The sequence below is a fragment of the Simochromis diagramma genome, unplaced genomic scaffold, assembly GCF_900408965.1.
Source record: "Simochromis diagramma unplaced genomic scaffold, fSimDia1.1 OVJJ01000604.1, whole genome shotgun sequence".
Lineage (NCBI taxonomy): Eukaryota > Metazoa > Chordata > Actinopteri > Cichliformes > Cichlidae > Simochromis > Simochromis diagramma.
Genome location: NW_024387416.1, coordinates 404,799 through 428,380, shown reverse-complemented (window position 1 = coordinate 428,380; position 23,582 = coordinate 404,799). Strand labels below are relative to the sequence as shown.

At 40.5% G+C, this 23,582-nt stretch overlaps 1 protein-coding gene and 1 long non-coding RNA gene across 3 annotated transcripts in view; one reads left to right on the top strand and one right to left on the bottom strand.

The window, feature by feature from the left end:
- Positions 1 to 138: 138 nt before the first annotated feature.
- LOC120721799 lies at positions 139 to 23,374 on the bottom strand. The gene is made up of 3 exons (XR_005693261.1): positions 23,272 to 23,374; positions 10,390 to 10,399; positions 139 to 151 (listed from the first exon to the last, which is right to left on the bottom strand). It is a non-coding gene; the product is annotated as an uncharacterized LOC120721799 (long non-coding RNA).
- Positions 1,225 to 23,582, top strand: part of LOC120721794 (zeta-sarcoglycan-like) — a 62,142-nt gene continuing 39,784 nt past the window's right edge. For both annotated transcript variants that reach the window (XR_005693258.1, XM_040012347.1), the window contains exons 1-2: positions 1,225 to 1,640; positions 15,681 to 15,875. Coding sequence is in view for 1 of the 2 variants with exons in the window: in XM_040012347.1 (XP_039868281.1) it covers positions 1,602 to 1,640; positions 15,681 to 15,875 (234 nt within the window). In the remaining variant the exon portion in view is untranslated. The remainder of the gene's footprint in view (positions 1,641 to 15,680; positions 15,876 to 23,582) is intronic.

Below are 23,582 nucleotides of genomic sequence, written 5' to 3'. Positions count from 1 at the left end.
TTGTAAAGTAAACCGGAGTTCACTAGGAATAAACCGGAAATTGAACAATGTGTTATTTTCAGATTAAAACGATCTACTTTGTCATGTTTAAAACAAGCTCAGTTTAATTTTCTAGTCATTACAAAGTGCATCTGATGTTTGTTGTGTCACCCTATTATTATTATTATTGCTATTATTATTATTATTATTATTATTATGAAAACTTGACTCGTCTTGTTAGTTTTCTTCGGGCTTCTTCAGTTCAAAAAATAGATTTGTTAGGAAATGTCATGTATTTAACCCCTTGTGGGTGTTGTGCCCTTTGGAGGTGGTCTTGAAGTCTGTGGACCCACTCTTAATCGTGTGAGTCGTCCAATGAATGTAATTAAAAAGGCTTGGGTCATCATTGTGCCCTATACCATTATGCGACCTAATGAGGTCATCTGAGGCAAGGTGTGAGTGGGGGTTGAAGGGATTTCAAGATGGCATTGTGGGTGGCTGACAGCTTGTGTCATAAGCCATGATCTCCGTTCGATGACGGTCCTTTACATAAATGGCCTCCTTTACCCCTTTTTCAAGACACGTCTTCTCAGTCGAAAATGTGAACGTTGACATCCTTGAAAGACTGACCTTTATACTTTAAGTACAGATGTATTGTTGTAAAGCAGATATGTTCAGCCAGAGGTTTCTTCCTCTTAAAAGGGAGTTTTTCCTTCCCACTGTTGCCTGTGGCTGCTGGGGTTTCTCTATTTTTTAGGCTCTTTACCACACATTGAGGTTGAACACACCCACATTCTAATGAATGCATCAGAGAGAAACTTGGGGTTCAGTATCTTTTCCGAGGATACTTTGACATGCCAGGGATCAAACCACCAACCTTCCAAGATGACCTGCTCTGTCTCCTGAACTAGAACCAGGACCACCCAACAAAGGACGTAGGAGAAGGAGCTTTCAGTGGGGAGGAAAAGAAGAAGACCTCAGAGGAGGCTCATGTATGTAGTAAAGGAGGACATGCAGACGGTTAGTGTGATAGAGGAGGATGCTAGGAATGATGGGGACTGCTAAATGGAGCAACTAAAGAAGATGAAGAAGAAGGTGGTCACTTCTGTATACAGATTAATTTAAAGTAAATAAAAACTCTTGTAACAACAAACAGCATGTTGACTGCTGTGGGTTTCCCTTCTTGAGCGGCGCTGAATAAGCGACATCATTTTCCGACCTTTATTTTGAAGTTAAGCAGCGGAAGTCCAGCTGGTTATTCCGTCATACTTGTCGGCTGTTGAGTTTTGAAGGAGAGCGAAGCGTGTCAAAGCGAGCTGCGAAGGGGGAGCGCGCAAGTCGGAGTACATTAATTAGACCGCAGCTCGTTTGAACACCGGCTTCCGTACACAATACAGCTTAAACACAACTTAAGTGTACCGTTAATATATACATAAAAAAAAAAAAAAAACAACCTTCCTGAAACAGCAGGTATATATTTTTTTATGCCCCTTCATTTCTCTCTTGTTCTTTCTCTAATGAGAGTGAAGAAGTGGGTCTAGCGGCGCGGCGGGGGAGCTGAATTTCACTCGTTCGCCTCAACTTTGTGGAAATATGTGAAGTGTGATAAATGCCACTGGAAAATGGAGCAGTCGGCTACTCTGGACATAGAGACTCTGAAGGTAAGCCCGTCACAGTGGAAAAAACACCTTTTTTTAGTCTTCGTTTTAATTGGAACCGCGCACGTGCACAGGTGGCATTAACCATAGCTTAAGGCGCATGTCCAGTTTGGCAGCATTAAAGGAGTTTCAGGCGTGTTCTGGCGGGCAGGAGGACACCTGTGGATGCCTGTGACATTTTTATCAACGTGGATGATGTTGTTCGTTTTAAATGCAGCAGCTCAAACTCGCGCAGAGTCCTCTCTGCAACAGGTGCGCCCTCCGGCTTCAAGTGTTCCTGTTAAAGAAAAAAACTCCCTGCTAATTAAAGATGAATGGAAAGTGTCTGCTTCTCTCTACAGGCAGTAGTGTGATTAATAACAACTGACCAGCGCTCAGGCACTTCAAGAAGCCTGTCTGCATGGACTCCTTCACACATCTCCCCCTGCTGCTCCTCCTCCCCCTCTTCCTTTGCACTACACCTCATATTGTATGCATCCTGCTCTTCAAGAATCACTGTAATGTGACAGCCTATGAATATTCTGCTGCTATGCTTTCTCATTATTATTCCAGCCTAGCAGTGGAGGCAGTAACCTCTGGGTACAGTATGTGCATCTTGTCAGTTCTGCAGCCCCCCCTCCAAAGAAAAAAAAAAAAGAAGCTACTCTGAAGTCCATCACCCGGTGGCTGGGTGACTCTTATCAGTCGAGAAACCCCTCCTGCCCCGCTCAGAGTCCGTCCTGCAACTTTTCCTTTCACCATTTCCTCCCCGTTTCCTGCGAACGCTGTGCTCCGTTGAATCCTCTGAATTGACACTGTGTTATCTAATTAAAACAGAGGCTTTGTTCGGGGTGCTTTGTGACAGTATTTCTGTTGATAACGCTGCGCTCAGTCTGGCACTTCACCCTACCCCTGCCCCCAGTGCGTTCCTCTGATGAATGCAAATGATGACTACGGGGTGCTGTCCAAAATGGCCCCGTTGGCTCTCGAAGGATTTGCCGGGGATTAGCAGGGAAAGCTAGTTTACTGTGGAGAAGTGTGTGCCTGTTTACATCAGCAGTTTGTCGACTGTCTCGCACACCATCACTACCACGTTCCAACCTCCCCAGAGCTGCTGGAGAGACTTCACACCAGCTCTCGACTGTAATTAACGATGCGAGGGTCAGAAGGTATCGTCGGCCACATGATAGGTGAGCCACGGCCGGCCTGCCCATGTTGCCACAGCGTCCTTGAGTAAGGCCCAAATTGCTCCCCGAGGCAGCTGCCGTTTGTGTGCGCAAGGAAAACACATTGTGAAAACACTCTGTAAGAACCCATCTACCTCTAAAAGGCTCTGTATAAGTGCAGGCAATTTGCCATTTGACGGAAGTGTCTTCAAAAGCAGGGTTGTGTGCTGCAGCAGAAAGGAAACTCGCCCCCAGCCCCCCACCTAAATGGCATCTTCAAACAGCCTGTGATGTGATGCTCACGCTTGGTGACTGTGAGTGCTCCGACTGAACAGCTGCGACCTTTTGTTGCGCTGGGCTTATTGGAGATCTTTGATCCCCGCTGGTCTCGTACTTACAGTAGAGTTACCTTGTTGCTTTGACTTTTTAAGGAAGCGTGCGCCCGTCCATCGATTTGCCTAGAAAGGGCAACCAAACCGCAGAAGATGAACCCACTGACAAACTATTGTATCTCCTGCAGAGATGAAGGAGACGCAAAAATTGGATTTCGCGTACAAGTGGAATGACTATTGACAGCAGCACCACCCTACCCACCCCTCACACCCAAGTGCTTGATTGTCACATCAACAAAATGTGAGAGAGTAACGTCAATGCGGCGAGCTTGGCTTTGAGGAGCGTAATTGGCTTTCCCGCTTACAGTCATGTATTCAGGGTCAAGTGTGCGACCCTTTTGATTGAACTTTCTGTCAAAATAAAAGCCCAAAGAACTGAAATAAATAGGTGCTTTAATACTGTGTGTCAGACTTGGAGCTAGATCGTGTCCATCTATTTTCCGTGCTGCTGCCTCAGCGATTGTGCAGCGCTCGCATGCGGGATGGACGCGTACGAGCTTTCCAGTCATTAGTGCGTCTCAAATGTTTTCTTACCTCCAGCTGAGGCAGCCCTGTGGGACTCCAGTGGCACCGCTGAGCGAGAGAGCGCTCGCCGATTTGCTGATTAACATTATCAAGCATTAATAACGTCTCATTTTCTTTCATTAGGGGCTTCTCAGCTGTATTTTGCTGGCTCTGCAGCATGTCGTGCATTTGATCAAAGCAGCGTGTAGAGTATCACCCTCTGTGCTAATTGCTGAAGATGAGGCACGCCAGCAGTGGGAAGGGACTGCTGGGTAATTGCTGGCTTTGGCTTTGGATCCAGCTTTAAGGTCTGTAGTGAAAGCAGGACCTGGTCCCACCCTCGAGGCGAAAAGTAAAGTGACAGATTCAGATCTCAGCACAAACTTAAATGGGATTGATGAAGAGGCATGTGCAAGGATAACTTTGGTTGTGCAACAAATCCACACGGATGTTTCCAGCACACTGTTTCATCTACAGAGATAGCAGCTTTTTGGCCTTTTGTACCTCAGAGAAGCTAGTTTCTGTGTAGGCGTTTACTTCCTATGAATAGAACCTGCATGTAAAACAGGTTGTAGATGGTAAACCATCTGAGAGGATTTCAGACCCACCTGTTCACGATAATTCGTTGACATTTGTCTTGAGTGCTGTAGAACATATTTCGATGATTTCAGCACTGATAGCTCTGTTAAATTACATACAAATACAAATCGGTACCTACAGATTTTAGCCGTCAGATTAAAATCATTCTCAGACCTGCAATTGTGAACACAAACGTATGGTTGTTGTCAGTGGTGTAAAGCTTAATTGTTTATTTTCAGAAGACTCTAAAGCTTTGAGTCTCATTTTGGTTAAACTACATGAATACTCAACAATGGTCAGATTATTTTTACTTTAAAGCAGTTCTTGTGACCTGTGCAAAATTTAAAAGGTCATTATTATTATTATTATTATTATTAATAATAATAATAAATCCTTTATTTAAATGGGATTGTGATCTCTTTTTTTAAGAATGACCTCTGTGCAACATATTATAACGACACATGCTTCATCACAAAGTTACACACGTACAAGAGTAGTTGTTGCTCGTGGGGGATCGATACAGCATATAGTGTTGTGACATGTTGCATGGTGATTATGTGTCGATACAGGGTGACCAAATTTAAAATATTTATTAAATAAATTAAAATCCTCTGGGAATAATACGAACTAGAGGGATCATCTCATGCACCACCATCCTGTTATAATGTTAGCTGAGCAAAATGACATTAAATTGGCTCAACCGAAAATCCATCCAACACTGGGTACACTTAGTTTGACAAAGCTGCCTAATTCAGACAAAGTTAATAGAGGAGTTGCACCAGTAAAAATAGGAAGGCATCATCGTTCATCTACATCTAAAAAGAAGAACCAGTGTCTGCCTGGTGATTGTATTGAATTTCAATTGTGACCGCTTTTGATGACAGGTCGCCTGATAGGAGACAGCTTGTCTGCAGGCAGTCACAGTCTGACTTGGACTGACTGCAGTCACTCTCAGATTGTCAAAGGGTTGCAAATAACTGTTGTCTAATTTACAAACAGATTGCCATCAGTCTGAAAGAGTCTTTGTCGATGGGCACAACCTGAGGGGACTCAGCTCGTTGCCAGCTGCTTGTACTCTGGTTATATTCCTGTAGAACAGGAAGGCTGATGAGGGCAAATGTCATAGTTAATTGTGAGTTTATGTATATGTGATGTTTGGTGCTTTATCACAGTTAATTGTTGTGTTATTAGAAAAAGACTGCATGTAATTGCCAGCTTGACCCCCAGTCAATCACAGACTGATATACGTGATAACAGGAATTGTATTTTTGATCTCATTTTTCAGCAAAAAAATAAAATACAATTAATAATAAAAAAAACAACAAACTTTATCTCAGTGGATACAGCATATATTGACAAAGATTACGTTTCAGCACATAATTTAGAGTGGAAAATTGTTATAAATCACAATATATGTCATTGTACTAAAAATCTGAGTAATATTGCATCGTGGGGTTTCTGGTGATTATGCTGTCTTATGGTTGCCAGTGATTAAAGTGTCAGCAGGTAAACAGGTGGTCTTTGTAGTACAGACTTTTAAACAAGTCGTAATTCCAACACAGAATCAAGAGGCTTTGAAGTGGATGTAGAAGCAGGCATATAAACTAGGGCTGGGTATCATCACTGATTTCTGGAATCGATTTGATTCCGATTCACAAGGTCCTGAATCGATTCGATCCACGATTTGATTCGATTCAATTCGATTCGATTTAAATCTGGGAAATTTTGCCTCAGACAGTCAGAAATATTATAATTCAGATCAGTACATTTACATATTTTTGTATCTATAAAAAGGAAGCTGACACTTTCGAGACTTTATCAAAGGTGTGAGCATCACAGCAGATGCCTTTGTGTCACAGTAGCTGAAGATAAAACACAGAAAAACATGAAGGTGGTTTTCCTGGCCTGGGATTTTATAAAAATATTCTGCAGTAGATCAAAAACGAAAGAAAACCATTAATCAAAATATGAACATTACCTCTGAAGTTACAGCGGTTTTATTAGAGACACAGTGTTTTGCATTTTGCATAATTTTAAAAAGTTTAAATTTGTTCAGAAGCCTGTTGAACGGCAGAAATTAGGTTTTCTTTTTGCAAGTAAGTAAAAGGAAAAAAAAAACATCGGCCGACAGCGCTGTAAACAACGGTAGACTTGTGCGTAACAAGCAAACTAATAATGCAGAAAACAGATTTCGGGATAGACGGGAAACTGTTCTTGAAGTACACTGAGAGAGAGAGAGAGAGAGAGAGAGAGCTGTGCATGAAGTGTGGTGGAAGCAAAACAGCAAAAGTCAGAGTGAATTCATGACGATGTTTATGTGAAGCTTAGTTTGGATCTTCTTTTGCTGCTGGTTCGGTCAATAATGTTTGGAGAGAGATCAAACTAACAGCTTTAGAATCAGCGTAAAAAGGGCGTAAACACAAAGCGCGGACCCGCCGACAGATCAGAATCTGCGAGCTGTCGGCTTTCAGCCCCGACCGTGTCCGTGCCGTCGGGTGAGAAAGGCGACATCTCACTGATTCTGATCCGTCGGAGGCTCCGCGCTTTGTGTTTACGTCTTTGTGCAGAAGCCGTGTAGCTGCTCTCATTTACTGTTTTAAATGTTTGGTGGTTGTCGAAATTTTGTGATGTTTCACCTGAGATTCTGGAATTTTGGGCAAAATACATTTATATAAAAAAATCGATTCAGGATTTTAATGAATCGATATCACGTTATCCAAGCCAGAATCGATTTTAATCGATGAATCGATTATTAAAACCCACCCCTAATATAAACTAGATTTAGAAAGAAAATACTTAGATGAATTGCCAAATGCACTTGAATGGCCATTAAGATATTTGGGTATGCCTAAAATGTAGACTTAAATCTTCAGTAGTTTTTGCTTAAACCCAACTGATATTAGCTATTAGCTAGATGTATCGGTATCAGTTTCTATAACAGCTCATAAATGAAAGTTTAGAAAAGTAAAGAAGAGATGGAGGAAACACCCTTCAACAATGGTATCAGTGTTGATGTTGCCTGCTTTTTCCACTAGAGGTCACTCTGCAATTTCTCTGTTGTCAACACTTGTTTGAAACAACACAAACACAACATCCGAGCAGAGTTGGGCAAGAGTAAACGAGTAATCCACAACTTGTTGGTACAATAAAACATTAAACTTTTTAGTTTTCTCTTACTAAGGACTCATAAATAACTGCACCTAACAAATGTCAGAGATTGGCTTTGTCAGAAAGAAAAAATATATTAAAAAAATTTCTAAACCACCAAATGTCAATGAGGGGCTTAAATGCCCCATTTCGGCTCTACTTTTACCTTCTTTCTAATTGCGCAACTTGTGATATTCTGGACCCATCATTAAAAAACTGAGAATTAGAGCAGTTCTATTTGTTATCAGTGTTTTCTTCTTAAAAGTCACTGTTGTTTCTTGCACTTTGATACAATTGGACATCTTCATCGGTCCAGGCGTGCGTGTTTGTGAGCGTCAGCTGTGACCAGCATGCTGAAATGACAAATTGACAAAGTGCCAGCCTCTATGCACTCCTCCATTAGCTCTATGAATAACCAAGCTTTAGGAGGCAAGAGTGGACCAGGGTAATATATGCATTAAAAACCCTTGCAAAGAAATCACAGGATCTGCTAGCATTGGGAACAGTGGGTTGCCATAGAAATTACAAGTGCTGAAGTTTCCCCTAGCAACAGTGGATTGAAAATAGACTAAAAGTGTCCAGCAGGGCCATGGCTGTAGGCTAAAAGATTGGTTGGAAATAGTTTTTTTTTTTTTTTTCTTGGAGTTATTAATGTTGATAGGTCCTCTTGGATACCAGTTGTGTAAAGATCTCATGATAATTTTGAGGGTTCAGTAGCTCAGGTCAGTTTTGTGTAAACATCTTCTAGTGTTGTGAAAAGTTGTGGCTGTGAAAATGACTTTCATGACTACACAGAGAGTTGATTTTATGCCTCTGTGTAAGCACCTCTCATAGTGTTCTTGTCCCTCAGCTGTATCGCTGGTTAAATTGGAATCACTGACATTTCTAGGCCAGCGATATGGGTCATTTGTATTTGCTGCTAAGTCGCAACATCCATTTGTGAGACATCTGCCAGCACCAGCAGATGTGACCCAAACTATTCATCCATGGAAACAATCACTTGAAGAGTGGATTAGGTTGTTTAACAGCAGAAAGCTTGTGGGAGTCTTCTTTTAGATGCCGTGTTTGCAGCGAGGTATGCTGTTATTTGCAGGTATTAGTATTTTCTTCAAGGCTTAGTTGTCCTATGTTTGAATGGCTTTTTTTTTTTTTTTTTTTAAAGGATCCATCACAGCAGTTAATGGTTATTTTAATTATTGAATGAGCTGTCAACATAGAAAAGGGGGGTTTATTGTACTACATAGAGTAACAATGGTGGATGCTGGGCTCAGTCTGAAGTATGACTTCAAACTGCTCTAAAGGTTGTTTTTTTTTCCCCAGAGCAAAATAATGGTGCCAACATGGAAGTGGCAGAAATTGCAGTTTCTCTTGGTCAGGCGTGTCAAACATAAGGCCTGGGAACAGAATTGGTTTGGCAAAGGCTACGTCCACACTAGCCCGGATAGATTTGAAAACGGCGTTTTCGTTGGAAAACGCTCCACGTCCCCACTAGCGTTTTCAGCCGTTTTCACAGAGTTGTGCGTCCACATTGAAATGGCCGAAAATGCTTACGTTCTAGTATTGCGTAAAACGCATTTCTGTCTGCCGTTTATTTACTTTCCGGCTCTTTGAAACGTCGCGGCAAAATGTTGAGCAAAAGCACCGAGTTTTTTAAATGGACTAACAATGAGGTGGAGTTGTTGCTGTGAGAGAACACAAAAGTACAAAGTTGCAAAAGCGAGTGAGAATTAAAGAATTTGAAGAAAAGCTATGTGGAGCATGTACAGACTGATATTAATCTTTAATAGGGCTGTCAAAATTGAGAGCAAACAAAACGGCTGCTGTATAATGCCCTCAGCTATCTTAGTTTAATTGGTCACATCACTGCATCATCGTTTTAGAAAGTCTCAGTTTTCTCAGTCCACACTGCGACGTGAAAGCACCGTTTTCAAATGTATGCATTTCGAGAGCATTTTGAAAACGCTGCATTTTCCATGAGCGAAAATGCCAATTTATGAATGAAACCATGTTAACTTCTGGCTGCAATAAACCAAAGCGGCGGCAGATTCAATTCAGTATTTCAATAATATTTATTCTCAATATGGGCTAGAGGGCTATCAAATAAAAAAATAAAACTTCTTCTTTTACATTTCAAAAGGGCTTTTGAGAAAGTTTTCTCAAGTCCTTAAATTAACAAAAGAAAGTAGTTTGAGTTTCCCCTTTCATTCTTTTTCATTAACAACATTTCACATGTAACCAAGCTCAGGAAACACTGACAGCAGCTCCTTTCTCTCTTTCTGTTTCCCTCACTTACTTCTTGGCACGTCTGCATCTCGTCTCGTCACAGACTTTTCTGTTTACGCACATGCGCACACAGACATTTTCAATGAAGTGACATGACTGGCTGATTAGCATCACGTGGATGAATTGCATTGGTGACCTAGGTTTGGGACTGTCTGTGGGTTTGTTGTGACTTACCAGTGTCAACTATCATAGTTAAAAATGGAGCATTCATTAAGTGTTGTAAACAAAAACTGATTAATATTGTAAACAGGCGATGGTTACTCACCAGTTTATTGCATCTTTCAGTAACCAGTGCATCCTCAGCTTATTGACACACTCCAGTAGAAGAAGGTGACTGCTCCTAACAGCATTCACTCCCTCCTCTCACTGAAACTTCTCGTACTCACTAGGAAGAGACTTACCTCCCACAGCAAACATTGAGAGTCAGACTGAGTCACTCACACAAGTGCAGTTAGGCTATTAAGTGTTGAGTGAAGCAGTGGAGACAGGCGAACTGTTGTGGACTTAATTTTGGATTTAACTACCAGTTTATTATCTGTTCTTTCTCTCTCTGCACGCTGTTTAAATGCCCCGCTGTGCCCCGTCCCTTGGCTTACAGGTGGGCCTGCAGTTTGTGCTGATTGAGTATTTGTTGTGGTTTAGGCAGGAATATTTTGCTAGCATTAGAAACATGTATTCTGGTAATGTCATTTGATATGCCACCAAGCACCTCCTTCATTCCCATAACATCAAATACCTCAATCCACTGGGCACTGAAATAAATGGCCATATTAGCCATGTAGTATAAAACCTATGTTCGCAGTCCTCTCCTAAATGCTCACACTGACCATTTTTTCCTATTCTTGGCTCTGCATGATGTCAGTGATAAAAGATATTCCGAATACGGTCATGCCCACAGCTCTGGCTGTGAGCACAAAAGCCCCACCCACCTGCTGCTGATGAAACCTTCTCTTTAAAAGGGGCATCCAGTGGGAAGAAAGTTGGCATGAAGGGGAGGGGAGAAGGGAAGGGAAAAAAACACTTTTTACACACAGAGGATAAACTGGGGAGCTGCACGAAGGCCTGGTATAAGATAAAGAAGGATAAGTGTGAGTCATGAAAACTCTCTAGTAGAGTTCAAGAATAAAAATATGGAGCAAGGAATGAGCAGTAGAGGTCCCATTTACGTGTGTGTGTATATATAAAATATTACAGAATAGTTATAGTGTATACATGATGTGATAGGTTGCCCCTCAGTGCAGGAAAGCTATAAGATTAATTCATGTTTTGTCCCCTTGGTCTTTTGAATATCACATTCTTCAATGAAGTCACGAGTTGGAGTTGTGGAGTAAAGAATCTGAAAAAAGAAAGAAAAATGCAGGCGTTTCCATGAACTCATCCGCAGCCCGAAGGTTGTCTATTTCTAGCACCAACCTTTTACCACCACTCCACACACTGCCTGATGATGCAATGCTGCACAGTTGTACAAAAACACCTTCAGTGTCTCTGCTTTTATAATGACTAAAATTCATCAACCGCTCACCCTTGTAAGAGATATTGATTTGTTGCAACAACACAATACCTTCACAGACTGCGACTCTCTGTCCTGACTGTTAAAACCGATATTGTGCAGCACGACTCCCTCTATAAGTAAGACGTCTGCTACCATATATATATATATATATATATATATATATATATATATATATATATATTCTGCTTCACCGTGCTCAGACCTTGGCAAAGTAGTTGAGTTCTTCTTGGGATAAGTCTTTACCCTGCTGAGAGTCTTTGCCCGTTCTGCCACAGTTAATGAAAGCCTGTCAGGGGGGGAAAAACACATACAAGCTAATGATGCCTGCCATAAGTGTCTTATGCTAATGGCATGCTGAGTGTGAATAAAGCATGTGGGGCATGGCTTTACTTGTGCATGCATTACACATCTGGGGGTCCCTCAGGGGGGAACTGTGCACAGGTGTGTCAGTTATGGATGTGTGTGTAATGGAATTAAAGCATTTCATACTGCTTTGATAAATTTATAGTTTCTGCTTTGTTGGTCTAAAAAAAAAAAAAGTAGAAAAGAACAAAATTGACATAATAAAACGGACGTTTTATCTTGGATTGTATGGGCTGGTATCTTGTCTTCATATATATCTATGTGAGTGAGTGGCATGGCAAACTTAGTATAAATTCAGGCCAGCTATAGCTGAGCAGAGCAGCTGAGAGTTCAGCCAACCTTGCACCCTGTGATCGAGAGTTTCACGCTGTCAGCCAGCGGTCACGATCTGCTGAAGAACAGCGACTGCTCGCCCTCATTCGGACAGCCGCACTTGACAGACATCATCTTCTCTGATCTCAGATCAGAGCTCCCATGTCGCAGCTTCTTCGTGGCTGGCAGGCACCTAGTTATTCAGGCAGAGTGGCGAGGCACTTTGATGGCGCAAAATCGACCCTTCGATCAAATTCCAGTTTATCCTGTTTTGATTGATGTGGAGTGGATGGAAAAACACAGAAATGAGCATCGTAATTTAAGCTGTGTTATGTGGATGGGGTGAAGTGGAGCACTAAATTCTCTGTCATGTTTTGTTATTTTGGGTTCAGCAGACTGCATAAAAAAAAAAATGAAAGAAAAGTGCTTTTTTATTTATTTTTTTTCAGTTGTTTTTAACGTTACACACTAACAGTGCCTCATTGGACATTGTTCCATCTCACAGTTAAGACCCCTAAATGCTGGCATATTGTAGAAAAAAGAAAAACAAATGTTAGTAAGAAATCAGCGTAAAGCTTTGAAATCATAGTGTGTAGAGGGCCATCACTGTCCACAAAGCCAAAAGCTTATTGAAGTGATTTTAAGATCTGCTGGTGCCTATTTGTACAGGACAGACAGAACAGAGCAAAATGAAGATCTGAAGGGACTCTAGCAGGGCTTTAACCCCCCTGAGCACATGTTCAGATCTTTTAAGATAACGATCTGTGATGACTGAGTGTAGACATACGGCATTGTTCAAAATTCTTTAGACGCCCTTGATTTCTTTATATTTTGCTTCCCTTTTAAAATTGGTCTTGAGCAATAGTCCTACAGGCTTTCTGACGGTCTTTCAAAGTTTTTCTGTGGACATTTGGACATTTCCACATCTGCAGAAAACAGTGGAGGCTCAGTGGTGTTGGAAACAAGCGCAGTGAGATTTTTGCTCCATTGTGTAAAAGTTTCTTGCCGAAGACAGTTCAGGCTGTGTTGAAGAATAAAGGTGACCTTACACGTTATTGACTTTCAGGCTTGTTAGAAATTGTTTTTACTGTATTTCGATGTATGTTCAATAAATGTCTGAAGGCTATTTACTATTTTCCCACCAAATACAAAGTGATGAGCAGTGGCTCAGGACACTTCAGTGTCTCCGCAGTGCTAAACATGCCTGTAGCTTAAGTTATCGCTTTGGCCTGGTTTGAATCTCCAAAAGGAGGCAGCTTTAATGATGTAGAGAGAAGAGCTCGCTTTTTTAGCCTTTTACTTATTAAAGATGGCCTGATCCGGCTTTCTTCTAGTTCCATAGTGATACCTCGACTGTGTGTATATGCTGATAACAGGAACTGAGCCGATACCAGTGTTAAATTAATAATGGGTGACCATAACTGAACAACAGAGACCGAGGATCATTGTTATATGTGTAAAGAAACATCAGACTCAACTTTAAAGATCCTTTCAAACTTTGTAACATAAAGTGTAAGAAAAAAATACATCCAAGAAATTTCCAGAATCTTTGGTTGATATCAACAAGATAAATACAATGGAAAAGCAATGTACTTGTGTTATGCATCTGATTTATTTGCATCGGACTGACTTTGAATATCACAGTGCCTGCTACTGTTTCATTGTCAAACAGCTACGGAGCTGACAGGAGACAGCTGAAGTGAAATATTATTTAATGGCATTGACAACTCGTTACTTTATCACAAGTATAATGAGAGCTTAAAGCAGCGTCCTTCTAACGTCTTGGACAAACTCTCTGAACAAAGTGAGAGTGAGTGAGAGAAAGAGAGAAAGCCACATCTGATCTTTTCACCCATGATGGCTCACTTTAACCACAGTTTGTTCTTACGTGAAACAGTTTTGCAAACATACAGACAGAAGCTGTTGGTGTAGCTACAGTGAAACACCTCCAACTCCAACAGAGAAGTGAACTGAGGGGACTGACACCGGATGATTGTCAGAGATTACCTTACAATATAAAGCGCCTTGAGGCGACTGTTGTTGTGATTTGGTGCTGTATAAATAAAACTGAATTGAATTGATATGGGCTCCATCTTTTTGGGTTTATATCAGGCCGATATCCAGTCCCAATATCGAGTCGGCACATCCCTATTACTTATGCTAATTTACCTTAGACTGTACATAAAAGATGGCTATCACCTTTTGACTTTCTGGCCACACGATTTGAAGCCTCAGAGTTGGTGCACTGGCTGGCACATTTTTGTTTTTGTAACCATAGGTGAGTGTTTGCAGATAGCTGCTGGGCACAGCTACCCATGCCCAACAAAATCCAGACGATTTAGCTTAAAAAAAAAAGATAATCTGTAATATTGATTTGAAGGTATAAATTCTTATCTTGTGTTGTCTTGAGGCTGGAGTTGACCCATGGTCACTGTCAAAACACACTTAATAGATGAATCATTCATCACAGTAATTGGTTGTAAAAGTCAGAGGGAGTTTCTAAGTTGCATACTGAACAGCACGGCTTCGTGCATTATGTTGGTCTGTGCCGATGTCACAAGTATTTTACTTTAGAAGCGTCACGCAACAGTCGAGGTTGTTAACAGTGTGTTTTCTCAAATGTTAATTTAGGTGGGCTGGATTTACAACGATGCAAAACGAGAACATCGCCGAGAAGCTGAAAATGGCACAATGACCATTTTCCTCTCGATTATCTCGTTCTCATAATCATTGGAAGTCAAATTAATTGGAAAAAAAAAAATAATTGAAAATAAAATAGTTTGGGCAGAACTCCTATACTTAAGTCGTGTGCTGACTGCCTGTGGCAACCGTCTCAGTGTGTTTCACATCTTGTGCTGGATGTAGCTCCATAAAGCCAGCCATGTGAAATATTTTCCACTGAAAGGTTGATGGGTAGTAACATTGTGAAGTTCTCAGCCCGAGGCGAATGCTGCACAGGTCATCTGCAGGAAGCCGTTGCTCTCAGTGACTTTCTTTTCCAAGTACTGGAATGACAAAATGTCAACAAGTAATTAGCAGTGAAAACAAAGCCGTGACACGTTATTAAGCCGGTACAAATGAAGTTTGATTTTTAAAGAACGTAAATACAAGAAGAAGAGAAAGGTCAAGGACCTTGTTTTCCAGAGTGTAGCTTACATTAATCACTATGATTAGCTCGTTAGTATCTAGTTTTGGCTGTAGATTTATGCTCATTGACTTGCAGTGTATGCTGTTTAAGAGCTTTTCCACTTCGGGGCCAGTTACTCCGACAACTGATGGCTTTTCTTCTGATCAATGAATGTTGACAGACGATCCCTCTTTCCTTCAGTGGGATGAAATGCACAACCTTTTAAGGCTTTGATTTGGTTTCTTATGTTTTTTTAAAAAAAAATAAAATTAAGTCACAAAATGACCTTGTCTTTTGGACACAGCTTGATTAATCACTGGGCTACTGTGCTTGTGTTTCCAGGTTTATGCACATTGCAAACAACCAATAAATAAATTGGCTATTTGCAATTTTCTCAGTAGAAATCTGTAACTGTGGTCTAAGATGTCGAGATATAAATTCTTAATCTAGTGGTAATACCCTAGCTGATATTCATGCCATGCTTTCATCTTTTGTTTTTTTGCGTAGTGGCACTACTTTAAAAAAAATTGTAAAATAACACAGCCGTGCCTCAGCATAGAGTCATTTTAGCGGCACTCGCAAGGTAATAACCACTTAGAATTTGGGATTGCTTCTGTGCGGAGTGAATATATCCTTGACAGCCGACTAACACACAGTTTTTTTTTGTTTGTTTTCCAGATTACCCAGGAGCAGTTTATTCTTGCATCCCAGTCCCTGCACCTCCAACGACCAGGCTGCGATGCCGTGTACCCGGTGGGTTTATACGGGTGGAGAAAAAGATGCCTTTATTTCTTCCTGCTACTGCTCCTGGTCACCATGATAGTTAACCTGGCGCTCACCGTCTGGATCATAAAGGTTATGAATTTCTCAGTGGTGAGTACAGCACGGCAAACACACACTTTGAGTTATCAGAAGGAAGCCTATGATCTCATCATTAAAGTCGGCATATGAATAGATTCTGACTGATGTTAATATTTGGTGATTTGAAAAGTTGATTTGGGCCAGTAATTATTTTTCTTGCAGGCACAAAAAACATAAACAGATTTTTTTAATAACATTTGTTACATGTATTTATTTGTGAATTCTTACTAAGATAACATGGCTGCTGTTTAAAAATGATCTTGTTTTATTGTCACAACAACTCGTGGATTACTGTGCCCAGATCAGCTGGTTCTTTCCAGTCCAATCCAGTTTATTTATAGAGCACTTTTTATTGAAAACACAAGTTTGACAAAGTATCATACAAAGGAGCAGTACACTCTCAAAAAGTCAATGAAACAAAAAAACCCTTACCAATAATATTAATAATAATAAATATAAGATAAGAAAACACCATTCTGATTTAAATACCAAGGAACAAAGATGAGTTTTAAGATGTGTTTTAAAGGGAGCATTTACCTTTTACCTTGATTTTTTTTAAATAACCATTGCAAACTATTTACAGAACAATCAGCTGTTCTGGATTCAATAAGATGCCACACAAATGATTTGTGCCACTTAGGGATGGGTATCGTTTAGATTTTATCCGATACCAGTGCCAAACCGGTACTTTTGAAACGGTGCCGGTGCTTAAACTGTGCTTAAAGAATGGAGAACACAAACTTTGTCCAAAAACCTCTCATGTTTAGCTGTTTTTTTTGTAAAAAGATAACAATGTTAGCCTTTTCTGTAGCTATAGGTTGTCTTAGAGAATTTACAGAATTTATCTGCGTGTCTTGCATAAAATGAAAGGCCAGTTTGAGAACAAGATTAGCCACTGTGGTTTTAATATACGGCTGCAGAAGGCCCAGGATCAAGAGAGGAGCAGTGCATTACAGCAGTGGTTTGGGGAAGCTGACATCATTATTTTTATGGACATGTTTACCATTTCTATGCAGATAACACCCAAATTTACAAAGCCATGGTTAAAAAAAATCAGTCCCAGCAGGAGACGGTAAAGAGAAAAAAGAATTCCACATGACAGAGAGGCTAAGGAAGACAGTAGCTGTGTCACGAAACGTAGGCCGCATCCTCCTGAGGCCGCATTTGTAGACCGATTATGTCACAGCGACGCGACAAAGGCTGTACCAATTCGTAGACTCCGGCCGACAAATGCTTCCTCCTTTTCCCCAGATTTGAAGGATGGGTCCGGTGTATCCTTCGTGGCCCAGCCAATTCCAGTTTCCAACAATGGCGGCTGCTACTAAGTTTTAATATTACTCTTTTATTCTTTCTGGGTCACAAAATAAACTTTTAAGATAGTTTCAGGCGAGAATGTAGCTGCGTAAACTTCAAATATCTGCTCGGTTTATCAAGACATCACATATTTGCAAAAGTGCTCCGACGTTTTCGGAGACGTCTGTTACCCACCAGATCGATAGCTAGCTGGGGGTTCAAGGGTCACTAGAACAGCGGACTCCCGTCTTCATCGTTTTCAGACCCCCAATGTCTTTCGCTGCTCAGGTTAAACATGATATGTAAGTCACTCAGATAACTTAAAAATGTTATTGTTTGGCTTTTTTCAGTGTTTTATTTGTTCCGGACTAAATCGGTTTGGTTGAGATCAAAGTTATTAGATTAGATTTGATTAAATAAAACTTGATTAATCCCTCGGGTGAGTTCCTCTGGTATTTTCACACAGCTGGATAAACATCAAACAGAAAACTGATTAAAAAGAAGTATGAGATGGTCAAGAATTTCGGCAGTGTCCTGTTATATTTTAGACAGCAAGGAGCAGACAGCTGAGTTTATTAAACTCCACCGAGACAGAGGTGACGCAAATCTGAAGGCTAGACCGTCCAATTTCACAGTCTTGCACTTCCGGCTTTTTCTTCGAAGGACCCGGCCTATGTAGACCGCTGCAGAGTCACGAAAGTGGACTACTTTTGTTTGTGGCGTTCCAAAAACATAATGCCTACAAGGAAGTTGATTAGCGCCCTCTGGTGGACAGACTAAGCAATGCCAGCACTCATAATATTGGTGGAATAGTGTTTCTCACCTTGCTTGTGTAATTTTTAAATGTTTATTTACCAGCTGATAAAAATCCCAGTAGATGTATATCAGCAAATGGATAATATTGGGCAATAATATCCGCCTGCTGCTATATCAGTCCCGCTCTAATCTGAAGTATGAAGAGCAGTATTTGAATAAGCCAGGGCTTGTCTGTGATTTGTGGACTCCTGTGGATAGAGGGAGCGGTCATGATTTTGGCTGCTTTGCTGCCCTCTGAATCCTAACAGGTGGCCATTATTGAGGGGAAAATGAATTCCCACATTATCTTGCAGAATAATGTCAGGGTGACTCGCCGTCAGCTGGAGCTGAGTAAAGTTTGCAGGAAAAATAAATCTCAGACTGAGTTTCATCAGACAAAAAAATAAACAGTATTGTGTTTGGGGTGGCCTGAGAGGAAATCTTATATCTGTATGTGCAGGAAGATATTTGAAACCAGCACTATAGATCGTATATTTATACATATATTCATAGGATCTCTAGTGCTGTCCTCAAACATGTAAAGAAAACTGCTCCTTAAAGCTGTCAGGCTCTCCTTCAGAGCTGTCAGATGTGCACAATTAAGCTCATTGTTGCAAGGAAGGTTTGTACTCTTATTAAATCCAGCATCACTGAAATGAAGTGTTGGTCTTAGCCCGTCCTCCTGTCCCTATCAGAGGTGTCGACCGCTAACTCAGTAGGAGAACCATAATGCTGTATCCAGAACAGCATTTGTGGTGTACGTCTTGTTCTCTCAGACACATTAACAGTCGTTGGAAGCTTTTATTGCACTTAGAGCAGGCTAACAAATTGTTGGCAGCACTGTCTTCGCTTTACCGTCTTTACCCTCTCTGATACACTCCAGTCTGTGCTGTGTTCCAACCCTCTCCTATGAAAAGCATTTATAGTAATAACATAATTATGTAAATCAGACAAATCAGCCAGTGTACAGCAGTTAGATTTGATTGAGACTGCTTTAGTGTCTAAACTAAACAAGTATTGACAGCAGGGTTACAAATATAGGGGATCAAATATATAACGGGCATCTCGTGCTGTGTACTGGATTCGTCTGGATTCTGTAGTATTAGGAAAAGCCTTGGCAGCAGAACGTGTTAATCTCAAGTAAAATCCAAACAGGCAGAAGCTGCGAGCTCCTCCCGTGACATTTTCAGGGACAATGCACACAATTTACCATTTTGTCAACAAATTCCCAATGGCAGCACCCCTCCCAACCCCCCAAGCCCCCTCGACTATTACAATCACTCCTCTGCTCCTTCTTCTGTCATCAATCTATGTCATGAGTGAAAGACCTTATCAGTGCTGTTGGTGTTGCTTCAGAAAATGCACTTCGCTGCTCCAGATCTCTCAGGACTCAGCAAGTTTCATTAAAAAAAAAAAGCATAACAGTAGCTTCTAAGAACCGCACCACGAGGGCATTGCTGTTACATTTTAAAGTTGCCACTGATTATCATTTATTAAAATAAGATGGTATTGGAGAACTTACGTTAAAAAAATAAGTCACTTTGAACACTTGGTGCACACAACAATGCTTGATTTAAAATAAAGCAAGATTTTCCACTCAGCAGCCATATTGACATCCTATCAAGGGAAAAAATCCTCAACATTAAGTTTCATTTTCTCCAGTACATAAAAACTGCATTACTGCATTTTGTTGCGGCAAAATGAGATTGTCAAGCACAACAACAAATTTCATTAAAACCTGCTATAAATGTTGCCAGAAAGAGTCAGTCTGCTATCAGTGAGTGATTGAATGGAGTCAAATTGGTAATATAATTGTAATAAATCATCAAAAATCTCATATCTGTTGTTGTCTACGTAGACAGAAATCCACAGAAATATAACCAGACTATAACCAGCTGGCAGTCAGCTGGGTCAAGTCCCCTGGGGTTGTGCTCACTGACAAAGACTCATTTAGCCTGACGGCAACATGTTGGTAATCTGTCTATAAATGAGACAGCAAACCTTCAACAATCTCTCTCAGAGCGATTGCAGTCAGTCCAAGTCAGACTGCAGCTGTTTGCAGAAAGGTTGCCTCCTATCAGGTGACCTGTGCAATCGCCCTGTCCTCAAAAGTGATCGTGAGTGTGCAACACCCTCATGTTCTGGGTAACCACTTAGTCTGCCACAGAATATGAAAAAATTCAAAACAGTCACCAGACAGCACCTGATTATTTTTTATTTTTTTTGGAGATGCAGGATGTTTCTCTCCTATTTCTACTCACGTGACCGAGCCATTAGCTTTGGCTGAATTAACTTTGTCAAGCTAAGTGTGTCTATTGCTGGATGGTAATTCAGTTGAGATAATTTAATGTAAGTTTTTTTTGGCTAACATTATCTCTGGATGGTCGTGCATCAGATGATCACTCATATTTGTAGTATTTCCAGAGAATTTTCATTTAATTTTTTGATTGGTATCCTTGTATTGATACAGTATCGTGGTAGTACAGTTCTTTTGTTTGTTTTATTGTGGTAACATGGTTTAACATGTAATATGTTGTGTAAATACAGTATAAGTAATTGCTCGATGATAATTCCATCATTAGAAAAGTAATAGACTGTCTTGCGTGTTCACTATGTTAATGCATTAGCAGGTATTCTGCTTGGCTAGAGATACACCACGGTGCTGCTATCATAACTCTGACAAACTAATCACACATTCAGTTGCTTCTGAATTTGACTCTCTATTCTGAATTTCAGTAAAAGTAGTTGTTCAGTATTTATAATCTCCAGGATGAACATTATTAGCTCAGTTCAAACAATGATGTTAAGCAGTATGATGTAAGGCCAACAGGGATTCATTGCAGGTCTAGCAATCAAGCTCTTAAGACTTTGAGTCAACTATTAATCTTAGGATTAATAATCCAGTGGGACGGGATAAACACTCACCATAAAGCTGCCCGGTAAATCAGAAGTCACAACCTGAATGTTTCCAGCAAGCTGAGTGTGTGAATATCTCTGCGGTTACATCACACGGGCAGCCTGATGATGCACACTGCTCAAAAGCATTGATTGTTAAAAATAAAGTTGCTCTGAAAATGCTTTTTTCCCCTCTAAATATGGGAAAATGGATTATGTGAGTCAATCCTTTTTGAAGTCACTGGTCTGAAAACCATGTGGGCTGTTTTCCCTTTTTATTTATTTATTAATTTTTTTCTGGGTGAAGCTATGTGCGTGTGCTATCTTGGATCCTCTGACTGGATCAAATAGGATGATAAAGCAGATATGTAGCATTAAAGAAACAACTCCAAAACTTCTGCCCGTCTGTCGAGGGCAGAGGGGGTAAAGCTCAGGTTGTTTTTGGCTCTACAGTTTCTCTTTTAACTGTGGCAGGAGTTCCTCCTCTGGAACATCACCCTGTGTTTCACTGATGCTGAGGGTCTCCTTTAGCCTTTGAACATTATCGAACTGAGGCTGTTTGTGACGCCCTCCTTTTTCTCCTACCTCCCATCTACTTATTTAAGTGACTGCAGCGTGTGCTGAATTCTTCACACCCACTATGCCGCCTCCTTCCAGCACAGCAGCAACTTCACAGTCTGACCTCCACACTGCCACACACACCTCCTAAACTCCCCTGACTTTGTTCTCCTGTCTGTCCCTGCTCTTTGCTCTCCTGTCTGTCCCTGCTCTTTGCTCTCATGCATGATGGCGCTCTCCCTGCTTTTCTCTGCCTCTGTAATTCACTCCATCCATTTGTGCCGCTAGCACTATGGACTCTTTCAACACATCCCTCAGGGCCAATCTGTTCATACACATCCCTACAAAGCTGCCCTCACACTTCAGTCTGCTCATTGTGGTGCAGCAAGGCATAACCTTGTTCAATTTCTACTGAATTATATACAGCCCAAAATCAGCCCCCGAGTAAATGTGAGGTGAAGTTGCGGGATCATGCTTCATTTCATACAGTATTTGGTATTTCTTTTTTTTTTAAAATTGATGTAGCTTCTGTTGAAACGGGATGGCAAAGAATCAATTTAAGTGCAAACCACTGGGCTGTTACCTGTGGAGAGAGGTAGGACTAGCTGTACAGCTAGATAGTTGAAAAATCAGTGTGACTTTTATTGGCGTGATCCCACCAATGATGTGCTGCTTTTCAGAAAGTTCAATCACACAGATGGCCAGACAACTTTTAAAGCTGAAAAGTTTAAATTTAACTTCTTACTGCAGGAAAATCCCAAGTGAAACAAATTCGTTATTAACGATCCCTATTTTGTTCATTCCAGCGTTAATTAACAGCTACGGTTACCCTATGGGCAGAAATCTGTGCCATCAGAAACTGAATTTGAATAAGTTAAATTTGAATTTGAATTGCTCAGATTGAATCTGAATTGTAACTTGAATAAATGCTTTTGAAAACTGAATTTGAATTAGTCTAATTTGAAATTGAATTTATGGTTTGAAAATGATCATCACTAAATTGAAATTGAATTTTATATTTTGAAAATGAATTGATTTGCTTTGAAACGGCATTTTATCCTTTAAAAATTCAGCTCTCGGATAATTTCAGTTTCACTTCTCACCATTCAGTTTCAGTTCTACAATTCAATTTCAGTTCCAAAATTCAGTTTTTTGGAACTTACATCCGGTTCCGGTTCAAGCGCAGATTAATAGAACTACGTTTTACTAGCGGACCCAAAGTGTTACCGACGGGAATCTACAGCATCTTGAGCTGAATTAAGACTTCAGAAGTCATTCGTCATGTCGAATGACCAGCGGATAAACTCTCAGGTTGGTAATAAATGTATTACATGTATAAGAACAAGCGTCATGTTAACAAATGATAGCCGTAAGGTAACTTTTATGCTTATTGTAGCCGCTAGCTAAAAACGCTAATTTAGCGTAGTTTGCCCTGAATTCAGCTTTGACAACAAATATGATCGACTGTTTCTAGTAGAATTCCAAAGTTGTCATCTTGTACCCTCTCAGAGCTCTGTATGCTTGCAGAGACCCCTACAGTAGGGAAACATGCAAAACGGTGTCCAAACCTTTGTATTTTAGCTTTATTTATGTCTTACACAGCATCCCAACTCTTTAGCTAACTTAATAACTTTAGCTAAAGTGAATAGTTAGTCTAATTCATTAGTTCAGCATTACTGGATCACCTCTGTTTGAAGTGATATAATATGATATACAACTATCACTGTGTTTAACTACCATAATAATTCTTAGGGTGCTGAGTGCATGCTTAATTAGATTTTTTTTTTTTTTTTAAAACATACTGCTCCATTACTATGTTTGACAGGCTGAAGTTGTCGGGTCACCTCCTAAATCGACCATTTTTTACAGGTGTTTTGTGCCAGAAATGGAGTGTCCACTGAAGACTGAAGATACTGAATCTCTACGCCTTGCCATTGATCCCTCTTGTGCCTTCATCTAGACAAGAGACAAACTTAACCACTCTCATATGCTCTGTACCCTACATTCACCTATCCCTGACAGTCGTAGCTTGGCTCATCTGAGGGATGAAATTATAAGAATGTGTTATTTTGCAAAGTTGCTCTCTAGGGTTCCTAAATAAAATATGATTGAGGTCTTTTGAATTTAATCCCTTCTTCTGAATATTATAGAACCTCTCCTGGTTTTAATGGACTTTGG